The 27834-nt window shown below is 42.0% G+C and overlaps 1 protein-coding gene across 14 annotated transcripts in view; it reads left to right on the forward strand.

Moving 5' to 3' along the window:
* The window catches only part of TLE4 (TLE family member 4, transcriptional corepressor), a 154866-nt gene that overhangs the window by 109745 nt on the left and 17287 nt on the right, over nucleotides 1-27834 (forward strand). For all 14 annotated transcript variants that reach the window (XM_024995558.2, XM_024995562.2, XM_024995563.2 and 11 more), the window contains 4 exon segments: nucleotides 24445-24564; nucleotides 25534-25587; nucleotides 26081-26233; nucleotides 27670-27802. In XM_024995558.2, the coding sequence (XP_024851326.1) occupies nucleotides 24445-24564; nucleotides 25534-25587; nucleotides 26081-26233; nucleotides 27670-27802 (460 nt within the window).

A 27834-nucleotide genomic window follows, 5' to 3' on the forward strand; every position in this document is an offset into this window, starting at 1 on the left:
AAAATTATGCAATAGATATATTATGTGACCTCTAAAACCTAATAAATCTGATTTCTGTCAAGCCATTTCCAGAAAAAGTTGGCTAACCTTTGATTTAGACCATTAATTTAACTCCCAGTTTACTTCTCCCTGTCTTTAGAAAGAATTCTTTCTTTCTCATCCCTTTTCTCCCTTTAGGAGTCTACTGACTCAGTGTCGTTCTTCTGGGTCTTAGGTGGTACTTGTTTTCATGAAATGATAACCCTTAAAGATAGTTTTTATCCACCTTTTTAAAATCTCAGGAGGAAATTTAGATGAAGACAAGATGTAGAATTAATCTGAGCATAAATAAACATGAAGTTGAGAGTTGTTTTAATGCTCTCATATGGAGAGAACCAATTACAGAGCTTCCTCTGTACCTGTCCTGACTAATTACATGAAGATATAATTTCTTTGATCCCTTTATCTTCGAAATTCCTTTGATTCACAAAATTGTGTACATAATTTGAATACTGATAATTATTTCAAAAATATTGGCCTGGGAAAATATTGCTTTTTAAAGATAGGGCATTTTAAAAATAACCATATATAAATTGTGTAATCCTGGAGTATCACTGTAACTTAGAATTCATACTGTGAGCCATTCTGTTTTTTTTTTCTAAATTATTTCAGCTGCATCTATATACAGTTTTTTATATCTTTTTACTCCATGAATTGATAAAGTGAGAATAATCTCATTGACCTTGTCATATTCTCCTTATTTTTTGTCAGGGTGTTCATGACAGTCACTTGAGGTCTTGAGTCAGAATCCCTGTATTCTAATGCCAGCTTTATTTCTCTCTATCTGTGTGACCTTATGCAGTCACTTACCTCACTAGAGTTCTGTTTGCTCATCACTAACATGGTGGTGTTAATACTATCCTAACAAAGTTTAGGGAAGGGCAGATACAATGATATAAGTAGAAATTACTTGAAAATTACAGTGTTTTTCATATGTTAGTTGGGGCTGGTGCTGCAATAATGGATTTATGAGAGTTTACCATTTATACATGTCAGTTCATTTCTTAATTAGACATTATCAGGCTGAGAACCATAAAGGAATGAGTTTACTTTTTATTTTACATTATTTTCATTTATTCCAATATAGATAGCTTGAAAAGGAGAAGGAGCATTTTTTTCCTGTAGTGCATATTCTCAATTAAATGATTATGTCAGTTAGCACTGCTGTGTAATAAACCTTCCAAGACTTAATGGTATAAAGTGAAAACTATTTGCTATATCTCATTAGTTTTTGTGTTAGCTGTGGAGTTGGGAAGAGTTCTTTGGGCTGTGCTGGGCTGATCTTGGCTAAATTTGCTGGGTAATTTAGAATGTCTTCAGTTCTTCCTCATGTATCTCTTGTACCCACCCCTCCAACAGGCTAAGGCTTATTCTTTTGGCAGCAGCAGAGTCTAGGAGAACCTCTCCTGCATTGTTTGCTACTGTACTATTGGCCAAAGCAAGTCACATGACCAAACGTGGACCCAGGGACATGTGAAAATTGTGGCCACTATTGTAGTCAGTCTACTCAGTGGTCTTAGAGGTAAAGAAAAATCGGCCTAAGTGGGAACCAGATGGTAGCCTGGCATTTTTGTTATGGAGGTTTCTGTTCTTGAGAACACCTTGCATAATTTCAGTGCTTACATACTCCCATTCCTCATCACTGTACCAGAACTGCAACAGCCTCTTGATCTGACTCTTTGGCAGAGAATAGCCCACACCCAAATGTGCACCTCTTGTGTTTTAAATAATACAAAGAATATTGTTTCCAAGACAACTTTGATGAAATGTCAGCTTTCTCTAGGTTCTAAACCCACATAAGAAGCATTGTTATCCTCGTTCCTGCTGGGTAATTTGTATACTGCAGTAGTTTGTTTGAAAACATGCCTGTTGTTCTTTGAAATATGCTTAATGCTAGATTAGAGAGCAGTGTTTTTTTTTTTTCCTGTTTATGTAAGCTCATTTCTAAAGCATTTAAAATAAAGAGCTTGGGCATGTATGGTATTTAAAAACCCTTCACATGATGTTTTTAAAACAGATCAATTTCAGCATTAAAATGTTAGGAATTCAGCCAAGGAAAATTCAACTTGGATTGTATAGCTGTAATGATAATGTATTATAACCATCTTCTTTGAAAGTGATTATACCAGCAGAGTTAAACCTGGTGAATTACATAATTTAAGAGTGTTTGCCAGAACACCGTTGTAGGGGGATTATTCAAACTTTGCCTAAACAATGGCAAAACGAAAGATGGATTGTAGTTTGAGGTATTTAAATCACAAGAAGAGTCACAAAATATCCAAAGATAACTCGTTTGAATTGAACAGAAGGTCATATGTCTGAATGTCAGTTATCATGCTTAACTACTTGGCAGAATATTAGGATGTAAGATTGTGATTTCTGTTTTTTAGCTACTTTGGCTTGAATTAAAAATGTCTTCTGTTTGCTTATTACTTATCCAAAAAGTGTTTTCAAGTCAGAAGTAACTTCATGATGGAGACTATTGATTTCAGGTGTATACTTCCTAACAATTAAGAAAATGTATGTATCACATCATTTAAGCGTATCATTAATCTTTTCAAAGCTTTGTTTTTTTTTAAGGAGAAAACACATGTATTCTTGCTTTATCCCTAACCCAGAAGCCCTGTGTCTCAAGGGGCCACCCAGCACACAAGGTGTGTGTGTGTGGGTCTCACATCCTATTTCCTATTGCCCTGCCTCACTCAGAGTCTTGAGTCAGAGAGAATGTTTTGGGGGGTCATGTTCATTATTTCACAGTATAAATATTTTTCCTTTGGCTAATGGGTACAGATTGAATTCCTTAGTACTTCCAAAGGTGGAGATGAGGCAGGACTCTAAAAGAAATGAGAAGGGAGTAGGAGAGCTTTTGTGTGGAAATCTAGCTTTAAAAAAGCCAGTACCTCTTCCTTAACACTGAGGCCACATGGATGTGGTGGGAAAGTCCTCTAGAAGAAGAAGTACCTGAGACACATCAGCGACATAACTGTCGCCATTATTTGGGTAGGGGCAGGGAAATACATGAACTGAGAGAAAGGCCACATCAAGATAGAAGCAGAGATTGGAGCCATGCTGCCACAAACCAAGCAGTACCAAGGATTACCAGCCACTCCCAGAAGCTGGAGAGACAAGGAAGGATTCTTCCCAGAGCCTTCAAAGGGAGCATGGCCCTGCCGACACCTTGATCTCACACTTCAGCCTCCAGACGTGAGAGAGAATAAGCTTCTGTTTTCAGCCACCTGGTTTGTGGGAGTTTGCTTGGCAGCCCTAGTAAACTAATATAGCTCCCAAGAGTTAAGTTTATCTGTCAGTTTTGTTTCATCATCAGGATAGTTAGTAATTGCCATGTGATACTAAATATAGTGACAGTCTACATATAATAAGCCACAAAACTTACCTGTTAAATGTTTTGTAAAGATATGTTATTCAATGGCTAGTCAGGTACAGTCCCTGTGCTCAGGCTCCAGGAATATAGTGGTGAAAAGGACAGAAATGTTTACTGTCCTGGGGTCAACGTTTTATTTTTATTGGGGAAGAGACACATTCATTGCAGGATTAACAATGATGAAATTGCTTCAGTGGCTTTTACGTAGCCTGTGTTCTTGTTCCCCTTTTTGCATCCTCTGAAATCTTAATTGACCTTTGGATCCAGTCTTCTGTGATGCAACAAGCCCTGCCAGTTCTTCTCACTTCCTCGTGGACTTGGGTCAGTCTGGCCGCGCATGGTGTGCAGAAGTGCACTTTGCACTCCTTAGAGTTGTGTGGTCACTTGAGGTGGCCCCAGGATGCCACATTTTCTGTCTTGTCTCCATCGCCCTTCAAAAAACGAGCTGGAGACCTCGGAACTTTCCCTTCTCTGGGTTTGGGGTTTTGTTTTGTTTTTACACGTTCTAATGCCCTTTCCATCTTTCCTATTTACAGAATTGGTGAGTTTTCACTTTACACGTGTTTGAGGGAATTCTTGGCCTAAGTCAGATAGGTGTGAAGGCAGCCCGATCGGTCAAATGTAATGAAGCAAGCCCCTTTGTCATCCCCTTACCCCGTTTGTGTCCTCTTTGATTAATGATGCCTTGCTGCTCTCTATACAGATTTGGTTTCTTTTCACAGTATGCAGGCATCATTCCCTGTGCCTTTTATTAAAACCAGAAGATCATCTTCTAGTATGTGCCCTGTGTTAGCTTGCCTGAGTTACTTTAGCCCTTGGGATTCAGGTTTCTTCCTGTAGAAAGTGACGAGGTTGAAGTGGTCAGGTGCTTCTCAAAAGTGGTAATGAGTGTGGATTCAGCAATGTCAGTAGGTAGGGGGTGGGCCTGCGATGCTGCATTTCTTACAAGCTCTCAGAAGATCTCATGGCTGCTGGACAGTGAACCATACCTTGAGTAACGGGGACAAGATGACATCTCTCGTCCCTTGCACCTAAAGTTGATAGATTTCCTGCTTTGTTCAGGGAGTCTGTTCATATATGTGAGCTCACATACAGAAGGCCTCCCGCTGATCTTGCCACCCAGTCTTCTCCCATCCCCTCCACTCTGTGATCCAACAGAAAGGACCAGGGATGCTCCATGCTGTCTGGTAGTTCTGGAAAGAGCCAGATGTCTGCAGTTCTTGTTTATAGCTTAACCTGTTTTCTTTTCTCTCTGACTGAAGCTAAACCCACGATCTAATACACAATTAGCACTGGCCTTCAGGTTATACATAGTCCTTTTTGTGGCTGTTTGCCTTGGGTTTCCCCCATTCTTTACTCTCATGGTAATGGTAGATTTATAACCGTCCTCATAACTGTGATTAAATGTCTCAATTCTTTTGCTTTATGTGGCATTCTTGGCCACTTAATTACACTACATTTAATGGTATGTTGTTGCTGTCAGTGCAGTTGGATTGCAGTGTGGATAGCATCTTTGGGTATTTTGAAAAATGTTCCTATCATACAATTTGAGCCTGTAAATAGAAATGCTGAGCATGCATAAATGCGCTTTAAGAAATGATTTCTTTATTACTGTTTAGTTGAACTGATGGCGACACTAAACATCAAGACTTTGATGTTTTATATAGCATTCTTCCCCACTAATTAACTTCATTAGTGCAGTTAATTATGGGGGAAGAATACTGTGTAAAACATCAAAGTCTTGATGTTTAATCACAGCTTAAAAAAGAAGTTTTATACTCCTCGATTGCCAAACACATTCCAATTAACTGAAGGAAGGTCAGAAATTCTGTTTTCCCTCCTCTGGTCTTCAAAGCTTTTCCCGACTCTTTCCTGGTTGACCGTTGGTTACTGGTTACTTGAACCCAAGTGTTAATCTAGACAAGCTGACAGAGGCATGTGGAGGGTGAAATCTTTTCCCACAAGCTATAAACCAGCAGAACCGAGACTCAGTTTCTGCGAGAGGCAGTGAAGAAGGCAACTAACACAGAAATGAGTACTTGGTTTTCTCTTGTGCCCTGTCATTTTATTATTAGCTTAGAGCCCCTCCATTTTCCTGTATGTTACCATATGTTGCCCTTCTGAGCCACTTCGCAAATGTCAGATAGGCATTTTTCCTTAATAAGCTCTGACTGCAAAGCTGAGGACACATACCTGTTTTAAAGGGATAGGCTGCTAAGTTGATTATGTGAATTCTCAAATGACTAAGCGACATAGCAGTAGTCAAGCAACAGGAACAGCAAGAATTCCTTCTCAGGTCATTTCCCTATGGTGTGTGCTGTATCAGTTTTTATTGTTTTTGTTTTTGTTTTAATCAAGCAGGAGTTTATGATAGCAATAATGTAATTCAGATAAGCAATTATTATAATTGACCTTGGTGATGAGTATCCTTGGCTTTTACCACAGTTTGCTTAATACCTGAGGATGGCCAATTATATCATAATGCCCACTTTATTGAGATTATTGTTTTAATTATGGCACTCAGAATACATCACTTTGTCAGCATTTGTAGACCTGTGTGTGGTAACACTACGTTCAGGCGTTCAGAGATGTGGAGAGCTCCGGGGCTCATCAAGTGACACGGTCGTGGCTTTTCTCTCCCTCAGCTCAGGACTAGGATTTTGAAAGACATGATTTTTTTTTACCAGTTAAACGTGGTTCTTCCTTGGGTGAGCAGCCGCAGGGAGATAAAGTCTAGGCTGCTGTCACTGTTGCTGAGTTAATTGTGCTCTGGGAGGTGACTTAGCTAATACGTAGGCGGGTCTGGTCCATTAGGAGTTCTAATCACAGGAAGCCACAGCTGCTGCTGATTTTCTAAAAGTCTCAACTTCACAATCACCTGGGGGCTTTTAAGTTGCCTAGTTGCACCCCTCCAGTGAAAGTGCTGGGTGCAGCCCAGGTGGGGTGTTCTTTAAGCTCCACAGGTGATTCTGACACTGGTGATTGCTGCCAGAGTGGAGAACCAGGCCAGATCCTGAATTGGTTGCTCCCTGCCCCTTGTCTCAGCCAATGACGTCATCCCGGAGAGGATAACACCTTCTGGAGTCTTTGTGGCACCATGCTTGTTCTCCTCCACGTCCTTCCAGACTTGGCCTAGCCTCCTCACATGCCCAAAATGGCCTTAGCACAGGTTTGGACCCTAATAGTGTTTTCTCCTCCTTCCCAAACAGTGCCCAGTCTCTCTCTCCTGTGGGAAGTCTCAGTGGATTAATCCTAGTCCTTCTGGAACGGTCACTGTGCTCTTGCATAATCCATTCTGCTGACCACAGAAATGGGTTTTACCTTCCTTCCTTTAAAGTTTCTTTGAGTTAAGAATCAGTATTTACTCTTCAGCATCTGTCTTGAATACCCGACACTCCACCTTATAGGAATTTAGTTCTGATAGATGGGATCAGTTGTTTCCAACCCTCCCCTCTCTGGGACTCTCTGATAAGCCTGGAAGATGCTTTTCACATGCTGCATGTGGTCCCTCCAGGCCCTTAAGTTTAGGAGCATTCTCGTGGTATACCTAAGACTCATGCCTTTCTTTTTCCAGTACTAACCTTGATCAGATTACAGATAGATAAGGATGACATCACTGTGTTAACAAACTTGATTCCATTCTAATTATACACATACATCTATCTATACCTGTGTACACTCAGGAAAACACACACATACTTAGGTGCACACACACATATGTGTTACTATGAAGTAAAACACTGAGTTGGGTTACACCCCAGCATCTCTCTGAAATCATCCTCTTTTTCCCTTCTTCAACGCTCCCTCCAGTCCAAGCCACCAGCATCTCCCTTGGACCACTGTTTTGTTCCAAAGCCCTGTTAGCTGGCAGACCCACTTAAGCCCATACACCAGCACTCAAAAATCAGGGGTGCCAAAAATGATGAAAGCTCAGCCTTGATGGGGCTTCCCAGGTGACTCTTGTAAAGAACCTACCTGCCAATGCAAGAGACTTAAGAGACCCAATCCCTGGGTTGGGAAGATCCCCTGGAGGAGGGCATGGCAACCCACTCCAGTGTTCTTGGCGGGAGAATCACATGGACAGAGGAGGCTGCAGGCTGCAGTCCACAGGGTCACAAAGAGTCGGACACAACTTAAGCGGCTTAGCAGGCACACACAGCTTTGATGATCTGATTCAGAATTATGCTACTTTAACATTCATGTAAGGTTTCTGTTGTACACTTAGTTGTCTTCATTTTTAATTACCAAGAGTGGAAGTAGGCAACATAATCTTTCTCCTCTTAAGTGCTTTTAAAAGTCTTAACTCTGACTCTGGCCCCCCTCTAACATAGAACTTTTCAAAGATATACTGAGTGATTTTTAAGAACGTGCTCCCCTTCAGGGGCACTTAGAATAAAACACAGGCTTCACCATGGCCTGCTGTGCCCTGCACAGCCTCGCCCCTCCCTCCTCCCAACATGGCCTTCCCATGCTCCCTCCGCTGCAGGCGCCCAGCCCTTCTGTCCCTCTCTGGGGCCTGTGCTTGAGCCCATCTGTCCGTCTATAGCAGTGTTCTCCTAGCTGTCACGTGACTGGCTCTAGTTCCCCTGTCAGCCTGCGTGTCCTCTCTTTTAAGAGGCTGTCCCTGACCACCCTGTCATTAGTCTCAATCTTAACATCCGGTTTATCTGCTTTGTAAAACACTGCCTTTTGCACTTATTACATTACTGATTTATTAATTTCTTAATAATAATGTCTCTTTACTGGGAGTGCTGAGGATAGGGTCCTCAGCCTCCCTCTCTGTTGTGTTCAAGTCACTGCTGTGGGGCCCAGCAGAGTGCCTGCCACCTGGTCAGTACTCGAGTCAGTAGTAGCTGGTGGTATTCTTTTATTAATGGGAGGGTGGGTGGTGTCCGTGCTGTTTCTTACCACCCCATTAGTCCTGACAGCTCACTCACTGTGGAGTCATTTGTGAAGTTCCACTTAAGTTGGGATTGCAAGTCTGGTCTTCACCCTGTTAACCCTAACTCCAGGTCAGGTTGGAAGGTGTGTTTGGCGTGAATTCTGCAAATCAGGGGAAAGAGAAGAAATTCTCAAAAGAGCAGCAAGCCAAGAGAGCAAGTAGATGCCCAAACTGGAGAATAGGCTGTCGGAAATGTTCAAATTTGGACAGATAGGGTGGCTTTTCCCCAGAATCTGAGGCTTGAGAAACTGCCCATAACTCTCTTTGAACTCTTTCAAAGGCAGGCAAGAGGAGACTTGCCCAGATTGGGCTGCTGACAAAGGCTTGGCCTTTGCCTTCTGGGGCAGATTCCAGAAGCAAGCATGAAAGAAAGGACAGTCTGCAGCTGCCACTTCTTCTAGTTAGCTCATCTAATCTCCAGTACAATCCTGTGGGAAAGATATCCTTATCTCCATTTTACAGGCTTGAAAATTGAGGTGAGGGGAGGGGTGGTGGTGAAAGTACTAGAATCAAACTGCTAGTGTGTGGTGGAGCTGAGACTTGACACCAGAGCGCTCTCACTCTGCAGCCTGTGATGATTTCATCTTCCACTCTTCCCTCCAGACTCCGAAGCGCTCCAAGACTGTGCCTTATTCCCTCAGTGTCTAAAACAGCCAACACAGAAGCAGCCATTCATCTCAAGTTGTAGGATTGCGGCAGAGTCACAACTCTATAGGCTCTGCTTGTGAAGTCTTTTGTTATCCTTCCGATAGAGTAAAACCTTGTTTTCCGTCCACCATGGAAGTACTTCTGCCTCCAGTGGTCTGGCTGGCTCTGTACACTCTCCTCCATTCCCCCAGAAGGAAGTCCATGGCTGTGTGTGTGAGCAGACTTTCTCAGTGGCTCCACAGTGTGTTCCGTGACCTTTGAGTGATCCCCTGCTCCTGGAGGTGCTCTGTACACACTCAGTGGTGGGATCATCTGCATCTGGGTTTCTGTGCCCTGGACGCCTGCAGCCCAAAGAGTAGCAAGACGATAGACTGCTGGCTGCTAGCAGAGGGCTATCCTGAGATGGCCTTTGTGGGCTTGTGTGTGTGGGCACATGTGAAGAGAGGCGGATGGGGGAGACATTCATACCACATAAGTCATACTACACTTCGAGTTAATTTTATCTTCATTCATTCAGCAAAAACTTTTCTGGGCCATTCTTACATTACAAAGTCGTATTTAGTATTAAGTAGCAAAAGCATGGCAACCCACTCCAGTACTCTTGCCTGGAAAATCCCATGGACAGAGGAGCCTGGTAGGCTGCAGTCCATGGGGTCGCGAAGAGTCAGACATGACTGAGCGACTTCACTTTCAATTTTCACTTTCATGCATTGGAGAAGGAAATGGCAACCCACTCCAGTGTTCTTGCCTGGAGAATCCCAGAAATGGGGGAGCCTGGTGTGCTGCCATCTATGGGGTCGCACAGAGTTGGACACGACTGAAGCGACTTAGCAGCAGCAGCAAAAGCATACTACTGAGATTCGATTCTTCCTTTTAATACAATAGTGATAGGTAGAATTGCATTCTCCTCATTTCTCAGGGTGATGAGGAAAAGTATGTTCTTCCGGTCTTCAGCATGCTGCTATTACTGCACCATTTAGCTCAATGCCAAATTGCACTTGGTTCCATTCAGTTCTGTTTACCCAAGTAACGCTGTAGTGATTAAATGTCACCGGGTACACTGAGTATACAAAAGTAATTAACCTAAAAGGACATGTTAGAATAAGGGTCAACAACCTCTTTAGCCTGTAGTGCTACAGGGAAGACAGTATTGACAGAGATACCCCGGTCAGGGCAGGGCTAGGGGGTGGCTGGGAGAAGAAGGAACTGGAGGGAGAAAAGGTCAGCCAGAGCCACAGCCGAGCCCTCTCAGCTGTCAGGGATGACAAGAGACAGGGCTCTGAGACCTTTGCTGTAGTTCCCTTATAATTTAGCTCTCTGACCTCTGATCATTTGAGATGGGGTACAGGATGGGATTACACTGGGGCCTGACTCCCCTTTCAGCACCTCATCGCGTTAGTGGAATGCTGGTTCCTGGTTAGCCTATAGAATTCTTAGCTTTGTTCACGCTGCTGCTTCTAGTGTTTTGCATATTTGGTCAACCCTTGCATCTTCAGACCTGGTTGTCAAATAAAAGCTGCTGTTTGAAATCATGTCTTTGCACTGATTTAAAATTGTGTCTCTGAGTATCTGTGTCTCATTAGTTTTTATTCCTCAGTATACTGAAGTCAGTGTCTTAAACTGATTGATATTAATGTTTTATGTTGCTTTACACACTAAAAATTTACATAAAACTCTAGGTAGTTATCTTTGACTTAAAAATCAACGGATATAAAACAAGTATGATATCTGCCCTATATTTGGCCTTTTCTTTCATCACCTGTGTGGGTATTCTTAAGAAAACAACAAAAATGGCAGTACTGAGGAGTTTTTTTTCTTGACCACAACCTCCTTAGGAAATAAACATTTCAAGGGGATCCCCAGGGATCACTGTTCTCTAAATGAGTGGCCACAGAAAGAACTGCTGATGCCTGCATTCTTCACCTGGTGGGTCTGTCAGGCAGGGTTCATTTAGATCCTGCCTTTTCAGCGGTCAGACTTGAGTAAGATTTGTTTCTCCCTGGCTGCAGACACCTGATGAGTTCATGATGAGAGACAGGAAGAGGGGAACCAGTTGAAAAATGTCTCCCTTATGGTGAAGATTTATCTCTTATAGAATAAGAAAAACTGGTAGCCTTGTTACATTTATGCAACAACAAATACTTCTTGCTTGCTCACCCAGAGGTCAAACCTCATGCTAACCTTGAAGGAGGGGGCCTCTGCCCTTGACTGGTCAGGGAGCAACAGGGAAAAGGCACCACTTTTGACCATATGAGCAGGTCAAGTTTTTATTTTCTCTTCCTGTCTTTTTAGCATTGTCCTGAGAATAGTCCTGTCACTGTGTTGCAGAAAGAGGGGACCCGTTCCAGGTCCTGAGAGTGGGCTTTTTTGTAACACTTGGAAATGAATTATCTGAGGGGACACACATGCTGACAAAGTAAGAGACTATATGGGAAACCGGTGCCTGGGCGGAGAGCAAGAGGGTAAAGTAACCCAGAAGAACTGCTCTGCCTCTTAGTGCGAAGCCTTACGTGATGGGGTTAGTTTCTGGGTTGTCTCTAATCAACCACTCTGACTCAGGGTCCTTCCTGGTGGCACAGGCATTGCTCAGCCAAAGTGGATTTCTGTGAGACAGATTCTTGAAGATTGGTAGGATGACCAAGCTAGATAGCATATTGAAAAGCAGAGACATTACTTTGCCAACAAAGGTCCGTCTAGTCAAGGCTATTGTTTTTCCAGTGCTTCTGTATAGATATGAGAGTTGGACTGTGAAGAAAGCTGAGTGCCGAAGAATTGATAGTTTTGAACTGTGGTGTTGGAGAAGACTCTTGAGAGTCCCTTGGACTGCAAGGAGATCCAACCAGTCCATTCTAAAGGAGATCAGCCCTGGGTGTTCTTTGGAAGGAATGATGGTAAAGCTGAAACTCCAGTACTTTGGCCACCTCATGCGAAGAGTTGACTCATTGGCAAAGACTCTGATGCTGGGAGGGATTGTGGGAAGGAGGAGAAGGGGATGACAGAGGATGAGATGGCTGGATGACATCATGGACTTGATGGACGTGAGTTTGAGTGAACTCCGGGAGTTGGTGATGGACAGGGAGGCCTTGCGTGCTGCAGTTCATGGCGTCGCAAAGAGTCGGACACGACTGAGTGACTGAAGTGAACTGAGTGGACTGGCATTTCCTCTTTGAACCTTTCCCAAATTCTTCGGGTTGGTGGTAACTGGTTAGTTCTGTGTTCCTTACCAGGACCTCCTGTTGTACAATAACTCATGCAAGTGGTTGCTGTCATGCCTGACAAGGCCAGGAAGTTTCAGTCATTGGTTCCCCTAACACCTACATCATTTTCCGAATTACCACATCCGAAGGCTACTTGCCTCCTTTGGATGTGCCTACTGTGTGCACTTGAACCAACCACCCCTACCCCCAGCTGTTATTCTGACCATGACAGTCATTATATTGAGTGCTGAGAATAAATAGAGACCACGAACATAAACCCTTTAAGAATGTATAATTTCTACTCTCAAGATAATAAAAATAATATGAAAACAAGATGCATGCATGAGTTATTGATTCATGAAGAGATCAAGTTTTGCATTCATCTGTTTGTTCATCAGCCTTTAATTGAGGCAACAAACCAAGTGCAAGATGCCTGTCTCCATGGGATTTGTAGTCAAGCAAATAATCAAAATAATGGCTGTGAGGCTAAGAGAACGCACTGGTCATAGCAAACATCCTCTTCCAACAACATAACAGAAGACTCTACACAGGACATCACCAGATCGTCAACACTGAAATCAGATTGTTTATATTCTTTGCAGCCAAAGATGGAGAAGCTCTATACAGTCAGCAAAAACAAGACCAGAAGCTGACTGTTGGTCAGATCATGAACTCCTTATTGCCAAATTGAGACTAAAATTGAAGAAAGTAGGGAAAACCACTAGACCATTCAGGTATGACCTAAAACAAATCCCAGACTTTTAAACAGTGGAAGTGACAAATAGATTCAAGGGATTAGATCTGATAGACACAATGCCTGATGAAGTATGGATGGAAGTTCATAACATTGTACAGAAGGCAGTGACCAAGACCATCCCAAAGAAAAAGAAATGCAAAAAGGCAAAATGGTTGTCTGAGGAGGCCTTACAAATAGCTGAGAAAAGAGAAGCAAAAGGCAAAGGAGAAAAGGAAAGACATACCCATTTGAATGCAGAGTTCCAAAGAATAGCAAGGAGAGATAAGAAGCCTTTTCTCAGTGATCATTGCAAAGAAATACAGGAAAAAAATAGAATGGGAAAGACTAGAGATCTCTTTAAGAAAGATAGACATACCAAGGGAACATTTCATGCAAAGATGGGCACAGTAAAGGACAGAAATGGTATGGACCTAATAGAAGCAAAAGATATTAAGAAGAGGTGATGAAAATACACAGAAGAACTATACAAAAAAGATCTTCACAACCCGGATAATCATGATGGTGTGATCACTCACCTAGAGCCTGACATCCTTGAATGCAAAGTCAAGCGGGCCTTAGGAAGCATCACTACGAACAAAGCTAGTGGAGGTATCAGTTACACTATGCCAAATCCTGAAAGATGATGCTGTGAAAGTGCTGCAGTCAATATGCCAGCAAATTTGGAAAACTCAGCAATGGTCACAGGACTGGAAAAGGTCAGTTTTCATTCCAGTCCCAAAGAAAGGCAATGCCAAAGAATGTTCAAACTACCACACAATTGCACTCATCTCACATGCTAGCAAAGTCATGTTTGAAATGCTCCAGGCTTCAGCAGTATGTGAACCGGGAGCTTCCAGATGTTCAAGTTGGACTTAGAAAAGGCAGAGGAACCAGAGATCAAATTGCCAACATCCGTTGGATCATCAATAAAGCAAGAGAGTTCCAGGAGAACTGCTGCTTTATTGACTCCGCAAAGCCTTTGACTGTGTAGAGCACAGCAAACTGTGGAAAATTCTTAAGGAGATGGGAATACCAGACCACATGACCTGCCTCCTGAGAAATCTATGTGCAGGTCAAGAAGCAACAGTTAGAACTGGACATGGAACAACAGACTGTTCCAAATCAGGAAAGGAGTACGTCAAGCCTGTATATTGTCACCCTGCTTATTTAACTTCTATGCAGAGTATATCATGTGAAATGCCGGGTTGGATGAAGCAGAAGCTGGAATCAAGATTGCTGGGAGAAATATCAATAACCTCAGATAAGCAGATGACACCACCCTTATGGCAGAAAGTGAAGAGCAACTAAAAAGCCTCTTGATGAAAGTGAAAGAGGGTAGTGAAAAAGTTGGTTTAAAGCTCAACATTCAGAAAACGAAGATCATGGCATCTGGTCCCATCACTTCATGGGAAATAGATGGGGAAACAGTGGAAACAGTGTCAGACTTTATTTTTTTGGGCTCCAAAATCACTGCAGATAGTGATTGCAGCCATGAAATTAAAAGATGCTTACTCCTTGGAAGGAGAGTTATGACCAACCTAGATAGCATATTCAAAAGCAGAGACATTACTTTGCCAACAAAGATCCGTCTAGTCAAGGCTATGGTTTTTCCAGTAGTCATGTATGGATGTGAGAGTTGGACTATGAAGAAAGTTGAGCACTAAAGAATTGATGCTTTTGAACTGTGGTCTTGGAGAAGACTCTTGAGAGTCCCTTGAACTGCAAGGAGGTCCAATCAGTCCATTCTAAAGAGATCAGTCCTGGGTGTTCTTTGGAAGGAATGATGCTAAAGCTGAATCTCCAGTACTTTGGCCACCTCATGTGAAGAGTTGACTCATTGGAAAAGACTCTAATGCTGGGAGGGATTGTGGGCAGGAGGAGAAGGGGACGACAGAGGATGAGATGGCTGGATGACATCATGGACTTGATGGATGTGAGTTTGAGGGAACTCCGGGAGTTTGTGATGGACAGGGAGGCCTGGCGTGCTGCATTTCACGGGGTCACAAAGAGTGGGACATGACTGAGCGACTGAACTGAACTGAAAATTGCTGCAGGTGGTGAATGCAGCCATGGAATTAAGTGTACTTGCTCCTTGGAAGAAAAGGTATGACCAACCTAGCCAGTGTATTAAAAACAGAGACATTATTTTGCCAATTAAGGTCCTTCTAGTCAAAGCTGTGGTTTTTCCAGTAGTGATGTATGGATGTATGGAAAACTGAGTGCCAAGGACTTGATGCTTTTGAACTGTGGTGTTGGAGAAGACTCTTGAGAGTCCCTTGGACAACAGCAAGGAGAGTAAACCAACTCATCCTAAAGGAAATCAATCCTGAATATTCATTGGAAGAACTAATGCTGAAGCTGATCTGACTGAGCGACTAATCTGAACTGAGTGTGAGAGTTGGACTGTGAAGAAAGCTGATGCTTTTAAACTGTGGTATTGGAGAAGACTCTTGAGAGTCCCTTGGACTGCAGGGAGATCAAACCAGTCAATCCCAAAGATAATCAGTCCTCAATATTCATGGAAGGACTGATGCTGAAGCTGAAGCTCCAATACTTTGGCCACCTGTTGCGAAGGACTGACTCATTGGAACAGACCCTGATGCTGGGCAAGATCGAAGGCAGGAGTAGAAGTGGACAACAGAGGATGAGATGGTTGGATGGCATCACCGACTTGATGGAGGCGAGTTTGAACAAGCTCTGGGAGTTGGTGATGGAAAGCTAAGCCTGGTGTGATACAGTCCATGGGGCCACAAAGAGTTGGACATTACTGAGTAACTGAACTGTATGGCTGTGATACAGATGCTAGGAAAGAAGTAAACAAGGGACTATGATAGAGATTCCTGGGAGGGATCTTGTTGGATAGTGTCCCCAGCAAGACCATTTCTTGAGAAGGTGATATTTAAGCCAAGGAATAAAAAGTTTAAAAATACTGGCTGCTGAGAGGTTAGGGAAGGGCATTCTTGGCAGAAGCCTCCACTGAGGGATAAAATATTTTGGAATGTCTACTACTCTGAGAAGGTGACTTTCAACTGGATTGGAGAACTTAGACAGTGGCCAGATCAGAAATTTGTATTAATTGGGATTAATTCCTAATGTGACTTGAAGACATTTTAGACGTGTGTCATCTAATAATGGCCAAACACCATGTGTTTTATTGAACACCAGGACTGTAGCCAGTCCAAATTGAGATATGCTGTAAGTATAAAATGCACATTAGATGTTAAAGACTTAAAAAAATTAAATGTTTCATTAATAAGTTTGATATTGATTATAAGTTGACATATTTTTTGATATACTGGGTTTAATTAATCTGGTTAAAATTAGTGTTACTGATTTCTTTTAAATTTTGTAAAACCCTGGCTACTGGAAATAAATACGTATATGTACATGCGTGTTAAGTCATATCTGACTCTTTGTGACTCCCATGGACTATAGCTGGCCAGGCCTTTCTGTTCTTAGGCTTTCCCAGGCACGCATACTGAAATAGGTTGCCATTTCCTTCTCCAGGAGATCTTCCTGGCCCAGGGATGACATCTTAGTCACCTGTGTTGGCAGGTGAGTTCTTTACTGCTGAGCCACCTGGGAAATTGGAAATAACATTTATCTGTTCAGTTCAGTTGCTCAGTCTTATCTGAGTCTTTGCGACCCCATGAATCGCAGCACGCCAGGCCTCCCTGTCCATCACCAACTCCCGGAGTTCACTCAGACTCGCATCCATCGAGTCGGTGATGCCATCCAGCCATCTCATCCTCTGTCATCCCCTTTTCCTCCTGCCCCCAGTCGCTCCCAGCATCAGAGTCTTTTCCGATGAGTCAACTCTTCGCATGACGTAGCCAAAGTACTGGAGTTTCAGCTTTAGCATCGTTCCTTCCAAAGAACACCCAGGGCTGATCTCCTTTAGAATGGACTGTTTGGATCTCCTTGCAGTCCATGGAACTCTCAAGAGTCTTCTCCAACACCACAGTTCAAAAGCATCAATTCTTTGGCTCTCAGCTTTCTTTATAGTCCAGCTCTCACATCCATACATGACTACTGGAAAAACCATAGCTTTGACTGTACACACCTTTGTTGGCAAAGTAATGTCTGCTTTTTAATATGCTGTCTAGGTTGGTCATAGCTTTTCTTCCAAGGAGCATATGGCTAACATTATGTTTGTGTTAGTTCTGTTCTAGAATACAGTTCATTTTGATATTTTAATGAAGGACATTAACCAGATTGGCTAAGTGATCACTGAAACTGTTTTGCCCTTTTGAAGTAGTATGAAGAAGACCTAGATTTTGCATTTCTGATTAGCAGCCTTGAAAAACTCTTAGAAGCCTACCTTTAAATTGATACACTGTTGTTTCCTTCTCTGTTCTCTGTGAATTGCCCTCTGATATTGTATGGAGTATATTTGCATACATAATATATGAGAATATATAAGGCTCTGTGGAGTTAACACTCTTTGGAGGAAAAAAATGTTTAGCCTTTCTAATAAACTAAAACACTTTACTGGGAAAAAATAGCAACATGAAAAGATTTTCTTTTCCAATAAATTTTAATAGTTGCTTAAATGAGGCTTCTGGTCCATTGAGATATAGCTTGCCAAGTCTTAAATCTGAGTCACTTTTTTCCTCTGAGCACCTACCCTATTTGAGCTTCTTTCCAAGCAGTTGTTAGAAGTGTGTTGATATTTTGATTCAAGAACAGGGCACACAGTACAGGAATGGGTCTGAAGCTAATTCACCTTCCCAGAAAATTCAGGAAGGAAAATTTTGCCAGCCACTTCCCCCACATTTGTTTTTAGGGCAGTCAGACGACTCATGTACCACATCATATTTGTCAGTAAGACCTAGTAACATTGATTATAAGGCATTTGGATAATGAATGATTTAGGATATATTTTATAGGTACAATACTGGAAAAAAAAAACTCAGAAGAAGGTGGCAGTTGCATGTGACTAATTTATATACTGTTTGCATATAAGATGTATAGAATCTACATAAATGAGGGGAAGCAAATTCTGGGTGGAGGACAGATACACATAGGAATATTAGGGCTTGCAAGCCTTGAGGCTGTTCATTAAATTTGAAGGGCATGAAGTGATTTGGGGTGATTGGACAGTTTAAAAGACATTTGTGAGTTCTGTGCAATATTTGTGTGTACTTGGTAATTTTTATTATGGTTTCTGGGAGATTGTTCATCCTGTGCCATCTCTGGTAATATATTCATCTTGTGCTTTGGACTGTCCCCATCAATGGTCATGGAATGTAGTTGGCCCCTCTCATCTCCACAGTTGCTTCCACATGTGACCTACAGTTTGGACCACATGCAGACAGTAGCTGTCAGAAAGCTTAGGTGCCTGTATAAAACCTGTACCTTTGGTGTCAAAGCATCACGCCCCAGCAGCTTAGCCGGCCAGCTAAAGTAGCTGTCTTTAATGAAATTTTTGGGGTGGAGCCAACAGCTTTATTCCAGGAAGAGGAAATAACAGTCCAAAAACCCCAAGAGGGCATCAAGATAATGTTCTAATTTAAAATCAGTTTTATTGATACCTTATAAATTACTATGGTATTTTTTCCCTGACCAAGTAATACATATGCTGAAACCTTGGAAGCAAAACATGAATGACTAAGTATTGAATTGCTATAGATTCTGCTGCATGAAGGGGAATATATGTAGGACTTCTGTGTATCCTAAGTATTTTTAACTCATGGAACCCTACTGGAGGGCAGGGAAGGTATTTTATTCATCTTTGTATTTTGTACTTAGTGGGTCTTCAGTAAATAACTTGTCAAATGAGTCCATACGTGAACTAAATAAAGATTGTGTGGTGTTTTCCGCATTACCAAAGATGTAATAGGTCTTCATGGAGCTGCAGATGGTTCACAACATGCACTTTCCCCTAGTCCTCACGGCCACCTTTCAAGGAGGAGCTCCTGTTATCCTCGTTTTGCCCACTGGAAGTGGAAGACTGGAGAGGCTCAGTAGCTTGTCCAAGGTCACAGCAAGTAGCCTCCAACCCATAGCTGTTTGACTCGGGTACCCATAGCATGACCATTGTGGTTACTGCCTCTCTTCTTATTTATTTCTCTGATTTGATGGACTTTTGATTATCTGCAAAAGAATCTTGAATCGAGTTTTTCTTACCAGGAGAGAGGCAGAAAGACAAAGACGGCAGTAGACCATTTTAAAAGAATGTGTTGGTCACAAAATATTACAGAAGGTGAAACATTTATTATGAACTGACTCATTACTTTACATGGAGATTATATTAAATCTTGTTTAACGAGGGCAGTCTTCCGAAAGTCCTAGTCATTTTTGAAGGTGAATTTTGATTTATGTTAATTTGAAAAAAGCAACTTCCATAAGGGTTATATACAGATTGTTTTTAATGACTTCCTTAATCCGGCAAGTTATTAAAAAAAAGTCTTACTGTAATGAGCAGTAAACTGACAACCAGTGACTGGCTTAGAGCCCTACCATATTCAGGCTTTTACTACCAGGATGCTATAAATTTTAAGCTAGTTTATATAAATTTGCATGTGTTATGAGTCAGTATGTAAGACGTGTGTTTTGATCAAATTAATTTTAAAGTTTTATACTTAATTTTTCCTGTTTGAGGATTATTTTCTCTGTCTCCTGGTTATTTCTTTATAAATGAGATAAGAAATGTTAAAATTTTAGTTAAAAAGAGCTCTGTGAACAGGAAAAGAAACATTTTGCATAATGCTGTACAATAAAACCTCAATCAGAAATGTGCTGGGAGATGTATGGTTAGTTTGGTATAGAAGTTTATTCAGGATATTCCCTTTGCTTCAGAACTTGTTGAAAGTGTTTCACAACCATGAAATGCTCTGAGGACTGGGAGCCACGCTTAAGTCTGTGTGACTGGGATGGTAGGGCTCCTCCTGAAGGCCCCTCTGCTTGGGAGGAGGGGTGGGCGGAGCCCCTGCTGATCTCCATCTGTACTCTGGCCTTTGTGTAGTCAAGAAAGTCACCAGTGATCTGTTTCTGAGACATGAGTCTTCTTCAGAGGAAGTGATGATTGAGGGCATTGGTCATGGCATCAGTAAAGAGTCAGCAAGGCTCTTGGGCCTGACTTCTCTCTCCTCCCCATCCCTACTGCCATAAACAAACTTCCCCTGAATTGCCCTGACCTAAACTCTGGAAGTTGGTGATGAACAGGGAGGCCTGGCATGTTGCGATTCATGGGGTCGCAAAGAGTGGGACACGACTGAGCGACTGAACTAAACTGAACTGAAGCTAATTCCTGTGCTGAAAGGACTACAGTTAAGAGTAGCAGTATATACATCCTCTAAGTGGGCTGGTTTTGAGAGTAAAGAGAACTGGACAGCAGGTGTAAAGGGGGACAGTCCAGGACTTGTGGTCACCCTGGCCAGATTTTCATGGTTCCCTCTGCCCTGTAATTATCCTCCTTATGTGTTTGAAAGCGGATTTACCCTTTGGTACCAAGTAGATGGGGTATCTGAAAGTTGCAGCTGATGAGCAAACAAACCATAACATGAGTTTTAGAGTTCTTGATCATATTTGTGTGCTCGACCTTTGGCGTATTCTTGCCAGTTGGGATTTTGTAAGTTGGCAGGGACATCTGAGCACTGCACCTGTGCCACTGGAAAGTGAAGTTAGCTTGAAATGCATTTGAAGTCAAATTAGAAAGTCCAGTGTGGAGGTGGTATTTACAATCTTGCCTGAAGTATTACACCAAAACCTTATTGTGATTGTTGAAAGGAGATGTGTTTTAGTTAATAGCAGCCTATTGGAACCCTATCATTATGGGCCATCTGCATATCTATGCTAAGAGACAGTGCTACCCAAATGCTTTTTGTTGTGTGTCTGGGTACTTTGTCTGACTCTTTGTGACCCCACGGACTGTATCCCACCAGGCTCCTCTGCTCATTTGATTTTCCAGGCAAGAATGCTGCAGCAGGTTCCCATTTCCATACTCCAGGGGATCTTCCCGACCCAGGGATGAAACCCACATCTCTTTTCATCTCCTACAGTTGGCAAGTGGATATTTCACCACTGCACTCCCTTGGAAGCTGTACCCAAATGCTTAGAATAGTCATTATGTGAGGCTTCAAATAGAAGATCCACACTAACTCTGCAGTAAATAATGTGGAGGCTCAGTTATTTGCCAGGGACTGTGCCTTATTCTTTATGTGGCTTCTTTCACTTATTCTTCAGAGCACCCTGGTTGAGAAAGTGGGTGGGGTGTTGTTGACTATAGACTGAGGCTGAACAACATCCCCGAGGCTACAGGGCTATTAAGTAGAAGATTTTTAACCCAGGCAGTCTGACTCCAGAGAGACACTCTTGTTTGCTGGTAAAATCTGTGCTACCTGTTATTATAATTAGTTGATTATAACACCACCACCTCTTTGGGGGTGGAGGAATACTTTATAGAACTCTTTCTCATACTTGGTCATCTTTGATCTTGAGGTGACAGAAGAGTCATGATGAAGAGATGGGGCCACCCTTTTCAATTGCTAGAGGGCTTTGGTTATGACATCAGTAAAGGGTCTTACCTGGCTTTAAACCTGTCTTCTCTATCCTCCCTACCCCCACCATCATAGACAGATTCCCCCTGAGTGTCCCTGACCCAAACTAATTCCTGCACTGAAAGAACTACAGTTAGAGTAGTGGTTTTGCAACTGACTTGATCAATAGCCTTAGTAAAGTCCAGGCTGGATTTCAGACTAGGATCTAGAATTTTTTCTCATTTGAGGTACTGTGATTTATAATGTTAGGAATAACTGACTTTAAAGCTTCTCTTTTATTACCAAAGCAGTTAGGATTTCCATATAATAGGATTCATATATTTTATTATTTTTTTTATTTTCAGTTTGTTTCTGTCCTCTTTAGCTTTTATTAGACATTACCTTCTTTTTTTCAATATACCAATATGTGTTTACTTTTTAAAATTAAATTTCTGTTTTTTAATTCTAGGTTATTAGTTTTACTTTTTAGAAGTTTTTACTAACCATTCACATTTAAGATAGTTTGTCCTCTCCAAATTGGCCGCTGCTTTCACAGTGTGACTCTTTGTTCTTAACAAATTTGCTAGTATATTTACATGATCCAACTGTAAGGAAAAAAGATCTGTGTTTAATGTTTCTAAGTTTGTAGTTTTATAAAGCATAATAATGCAACTCTGGTAAGTTTCTTATGTAATAAGTTAGGGAAATACCTAAACTGGCTACGCTTTTAAAATAACAGTAGAGAAATAAAAATAAGCTTTTGTTGTAAAATCGTGATTTTTGTCTTTATCAGTGTTCAGTTTCTCCTGTTCACATGTCTAGCAAAAGTCCAAATAGCCTTCCAGTGGCAGAATGGTAGAATTGTTAGATTCATGATGAGAGTCCGTGCCAAGTCCAATTTGATTCTAGAGCAATTATGTTATTAGAACATTGCTGATTGCCCCAGTGCCTATTGTTCAGCTTAACCTTTAAATGCTAGTGGTAATTAACTACTTTATCATTCTACCAGGAAACTCCAACATGTAGAACTCTGTTCTACAGTAAAATTCACAAATAAAGTGCTACCCACAGTTCCTGAAACAGCCAGTTTGAAAAGAAAAAGCTATTTGTACATGTGTGCCAATAAATAAACATTACCATTTAGTATTAATTAAAAAAAATATTTTGTCATTGTTTAAAAATCAAATTTTCCTTTTTGACAGAGTAGCAGTAATGTTCAGTGGAGAATATCAGAATCAAAAGACTCAGTGAATCATACACAGATGTACTCACTTTTCTTCTTGTTGTAAAGCACCACATTAGTAGGATGAAGGGGTGCAGAAGTATATGATGGAGTAAGGCGAAGAAGCGGCAGAGCCGCCACGTTGCCATACCTAAGGCATATCATGCCTCAGATCCTACTCTACTGGATGACCTCTTATGGATTTGTTTAGCCAAGGGACCCTCTGGAAAGGAATGTACCACATGAATTTTGGATTACAGTTGAGGTGTGCAGAGGGGTCGTGCAGTCATTTCTGTTCATAAAAAAATAATTCTTGGCAGCTCAGTGCCACTCTTTGTGCTGGGTGCCCCCACCGCCGGGGATCTGCAGCCTGGAGTGGGTAGGACCTTGTAAACAAATAGGTATCAACTGACTGTGAATGCTCCACTGTCTGGGTGAATAAAACATTAGGACACAAAGAGTGATGGATTCTGCCTGACAGTGTCTGAGGGAGTATCGAACAGTGAAGTTAGAGCTGGTTCTTAAGAATGGTGAAAGAGGGTTTCAAAGGGAAGATACTGAGAGAAAGGACATTCTTGAAAGCTGGGTGGGGGTGGGGAAGGCTTCCAGTGCAGTGACAAGAGGCACGGGATAAGGTGGAGCAGCAACATGCTGAGAGCTCTGAGACCAGGCCTGGGCTGAATTGGGGCAGAGAGTGAAGGGCTTTGAAAGACAGCTATACTCAGAAGTTGGGGTTTTTTCCCCCCTGTGGATAGTGGGACACCGTTTGCCATTTTTTAAGGAAGGGTGAGAATCTCTGGAAGGAGATTTGTTTGAGAATCCCAGAAATGTGGAAGATAGACTGGAAAGGGGAAAAACTAGATATAGGGGTTGGCATTAAATTGGTAAGTAGTAACTCACAGATGGTGTTTGTGTGCATGATTTCAATGGCAAAATGGTTGTAAAAGCCTAATTGCATTGGGCCATGGTAGGAAAACAAAGCAGAAGCATTGAAGCAAGTCTTAGCCTGGGAATGAGGATTGGAACTCAGTGGGCATAGATGATAGTCAAGAGGCTATCAGTATGAAATTGTTTGACTTGTAGTGTTTTGCTTCTGTCTTCAGCCTTTAATGGATAATGCCTACTGTCTTTTCTGCCACCAAACATAAGAGTGAACGTTTGAGTAGCAGTAGTTACCATGCTTGGTTCCTACATTTAGAGTAATCATATAAAACCCTGAGATGGATTGATACAGAAAGGAAGGGTTTAGAGTTACTCATCCCCTATCAATGGAAACCCACTTACTAGTCCTCAGTCTTCCTCCTCTAAACTCCCACCCTGCACCGCTGTCTCTGGAGCTAGTGGAGGATGTTGCCATCATCACATCTGACCACTAGGGAGTGATCTTTTTATAGCTATACTGACCCAGGGTGGGCTTCCCACATGGCACTGGTGGTAAAAAACCCATCTGTCAATGCAGGAGATGTAAGAGATGCAGGTTCAATCCTTGTGTAGGGAAGATCCCTTGGAGGAGGAAGTGGCAACCTACTCCAGTATTCTTGCCTGGAAAATCCCATGGACTGAGGAACCCAGCAGGCTACATCCATGAGGATGCGTAGAGTCTGACACGACTGAAGTGACTTAGTACGCACGCATGCAGGCATCAATGCGGAGTGGGTCGGGGGAGGCCTGTCTGCTCTTAACAGCTTGGTGAGCGTATACTAAGAGCAAAAAGGAGATAAAGTCTCATGTGATTTTAAAAAATGACAGGGTTAAATGACTGGTCATCTCTCAATTCTGCTTTCCTTTCTAATTCCAGAGCTCTTCGGTATCCCCATCAGCCAGTTTCCGAGGTGCTGAGAAGCACAGAAACTCCACAGACTATTCCTCTGATAGCAAAAAGCAGAAAACTGAAGAAAAGGAGATTGCAGCTCGTTATGTAGGTTCACTCGCCTTTGCTTTGGGGGAAGCAGTTTATCTTGCTTTTTAATCAACAGCCTTTTTACCCTCTTAATATTACCAACCAAAACTAGACCACAAGATAACATTCTAGGAGAGAAAACTAGTTAATACAGTTGTAGTTGAGTGTCAGTTGGCTGACTGAAAGCCTGTGTTTGCAGGTGAGTGAGCCAGGAAACAGTGTTTGATCTGGCAACCGATAGAGGACTTGTGTTCTGTATTATTTCTGTTAGGTGTATTTGCTTCCCTCCATACATTTCAAGGTGGTTGAATTTTCTGTGGCCAGCTAGAAATGTTAAGGGAAAATGTAAAATCACAGACAACCTGTTAAAATGTCTGGATGACCTCCTGTGCTGAGGAATGTAGCACGTTTTGGTGGAATGTTACTTCCAGAGACATCCAGATGTGTTCCTAGCATGTACCAAAGCTCATTTCCCTTCCGTGACTGCTGCTTCAGATCAGTGAAGGGAGGAAGCGGGATAGGACTCCCTGGTGTGGAGGCACGCTGACCACGTTCCACTTCTGTGCTGGTGCCCTGCAAGACTGCAGGCTCAAAAGAAGCCAAGAACTTGAGTTTTCATGTGAAACCTCCCAAATTCAAAACTGTGGCTCCTTACCCAGTCTTTGAAAGACACTGACAGGACAATCCCGCCCATGTGTAGGCTGTATTATGTAGCATGGGCAGGCCAGGTGGCACCTGATGCTCTAGACTAACAAGCCATAAGCTTTGACTTTCTTCAACTAAAATGAAATCATCCTATTACCTATGTCATAGCATCATCACGAGAAGTAAGGAACACAGTACATTGTAGAGTGTTTGCCACTGTTTGGTGCTGTTCGTTTTTATAAAATGTGAGGAATTACTCTGGGCTTTACTCAGGGTAAATCTGGCTGCTTTTTTTTTTTTTTTGCTGGGGGAGGAGATAATGCTTCTCAATTGTCAATGCAGGACAGCGATGCTGAGAAGAGTGATGACAACTTGGTGGTTGACGTTTCCAATGAGGTATGTTTGTGGCTCATTTGACTTCCTGCTCTTACCCAGTTATAACAATGACTAGTGTCCCAACAGTTAGTGTCCACAATGTTTTCTTAATTTCTAAAGGGACCCACAATTTGTTTATCTGAAAAATTTGTGTATTACACATCCTTTTTTATTGTTACTCTTATCTATGAAGTGCACATACGTTCTGTTACCAACAGGAATGCACACCAGACATCTGTGGTCAGTCTACAGGTCTCCTTGACAAGTTACTTGCAAATTTGTAGAGTTTTTTTTTTGTTGCTGTTTTAAAATAAATATGATAAATTTTGTAGTATTTTTATTGACCTCGATACTGAATATTTTCTACAGCAATTTGAAGAGTCTTAACAGTCTGTTCCAGAACATTTTTTGCTCCTAAGCTATTGAAGACTTCTGGCTTGAAACGTCCACACCAAGTACTCTCGCATTGTGAATGTGCTGTGCTCTATTTGATACCCTTGATGTTTCTTTGTAGGATCCATCATCACCTCGAGGGAGCCCAGCACATTCCCCGAGAGAGAACGGCCTGGACAAGACACGCCTGCTCAAGAAAGATGCCCCAATCAGTCCAGCTTCGATTGCATCCTCCAGCAGTACTCCTTCCTCCAAATCCAAAGAACTTAGCCTTGTAAGCAGTTGTTCATTTTTGGGGGGGGTTTCCCAGGAGGCAGCTAGTGGTAAAGAACCTACCTGCCAATGCAGGAGACATAAGAGACATGGGTTTGATCCCTCGGTCTGGAAGAGTCCCAGGAGCACATGGCAACCCACTGCAGTATTCTTGCCTGGAGAATCCCATGGACAGAGGAGCCTGGTGGGCTACAGCCTGTGGGGTTGCAAAGACTTAGATACGTCCAAGTGACTGACACTTTCCTCACTTTCACGGTCTTTCTTTGCGTTGCCTGTTTCCAGATGATTAGTTTTAATTCTAAAATTTTATTTTTCTTCATTTTTCCATAGGACTTTGATCACTAAGTATATGTATATTTTCAGTATTCAAGTTTAATTGACAAAGGTACTTTGGAACAGAGTGGGCTCACTGACTTGGTGATGGATGTTTGTTTTGTGAGTCTTTTTGTAAGGATGGGGGAAGGACATGGGGAAATGTAGTGAAACGTATCTCAGTGAAGATGAAGATACACACATTGGGGTTACAGAGATGGTTTTGTCATCTGTGGTTTATGGTAAATTTAGTTTTTGGCTTGGATGTGATTTTGTTGGTAGCTTTGTTTGAATTACCAAGCTATATATGACTGCAATAATTTTCCCTTCCTAACTAAAAAGTTATCTGTCATTTATAAAAGTCTGTCTTGAGTCACACCACAAATCACAAATGCAAAAAATGAAACTGCCTGCAAGTCAGGATAATCTTCCTGTAGCCCCGTCTTTTGTGGCTGTGTAGTTAATTGCATTTTTATGTGATGTGTCTTCCTTTTTCCTCACCAGTTATTTCCTTATAACATAGTGTTAAAAAAAAATTCAGTTTTCAAATAGCCTTTTGAATTCACAGCTGAAAGAAAGAAAATTCCTCAGTTTGTCTGCAGATTTGGAGGCTGTGTCTGGTACAGGGCTGCGTTTAGTTTATTTCTATTGTTTTCTCTCGGCCTTCTGGCCTGTTAATGACAGCTCATCTGTGCTGATCTCTGTGATGATTCAGACTGGTTCTTTTTTAAGGGGACCTGTTAACCAGGGGCGCCTCTTGTGGCATGAACAATCCATCAGGAACCCAACAAAACCACTCAGTCTTAAAGCAACCAGCAAGTGGCCAGTCACATCAGGACATCACGAACTGTCAGCCTTTGTCTGACTCAGACCAGTTGCCTGGAAATGGTTTCCTCTGCCCCAAATTCAGCTTTGATTTATGTCCTCCTGAACATTGGTTTTGTGGTCTCAGGGAACACTTTTTGTTTCTTTGTTAGCCCTTCTAACTAATAAAAAGAAAGGCCCACACTGAAGAATCTTGTCCATTTCTTTTTCCTCTCCTTCTTCTTTACCATTTCAAATGTTTAACATAGTTGTTAAAATTGTGTTCTAATTACCGGTGTATTCCATTACATCTCTTGTTAGAACGAAAAATCTACTACTCCTGTGTCGAAGTCCAATACCCCTACTCCACGAACTGATGCACCCACCCCAGGCAGTAATTCCACTCCCGGATTGAGGCCGGTTCCCGGAAAACCGCCAGGAGTCGACCCGTTGGGTTAGTCAGAAAAAAGTTTCTGTACATATTTA

Source organism: Bos taurus, chromosome 8 (assembly GCF_002263795.3).
Source record: "Bos taurus isolate L1 Dominette 01449 registration number 42190680 breed Hereford chromosome 8, ARS-UCD2.0, whole genome shotgun sequence".
NCBI lineage: Eukaryota > Metazoa > Chordata > Mammalia > Artiodactyla > Bovidae > Bos > Bos taurus.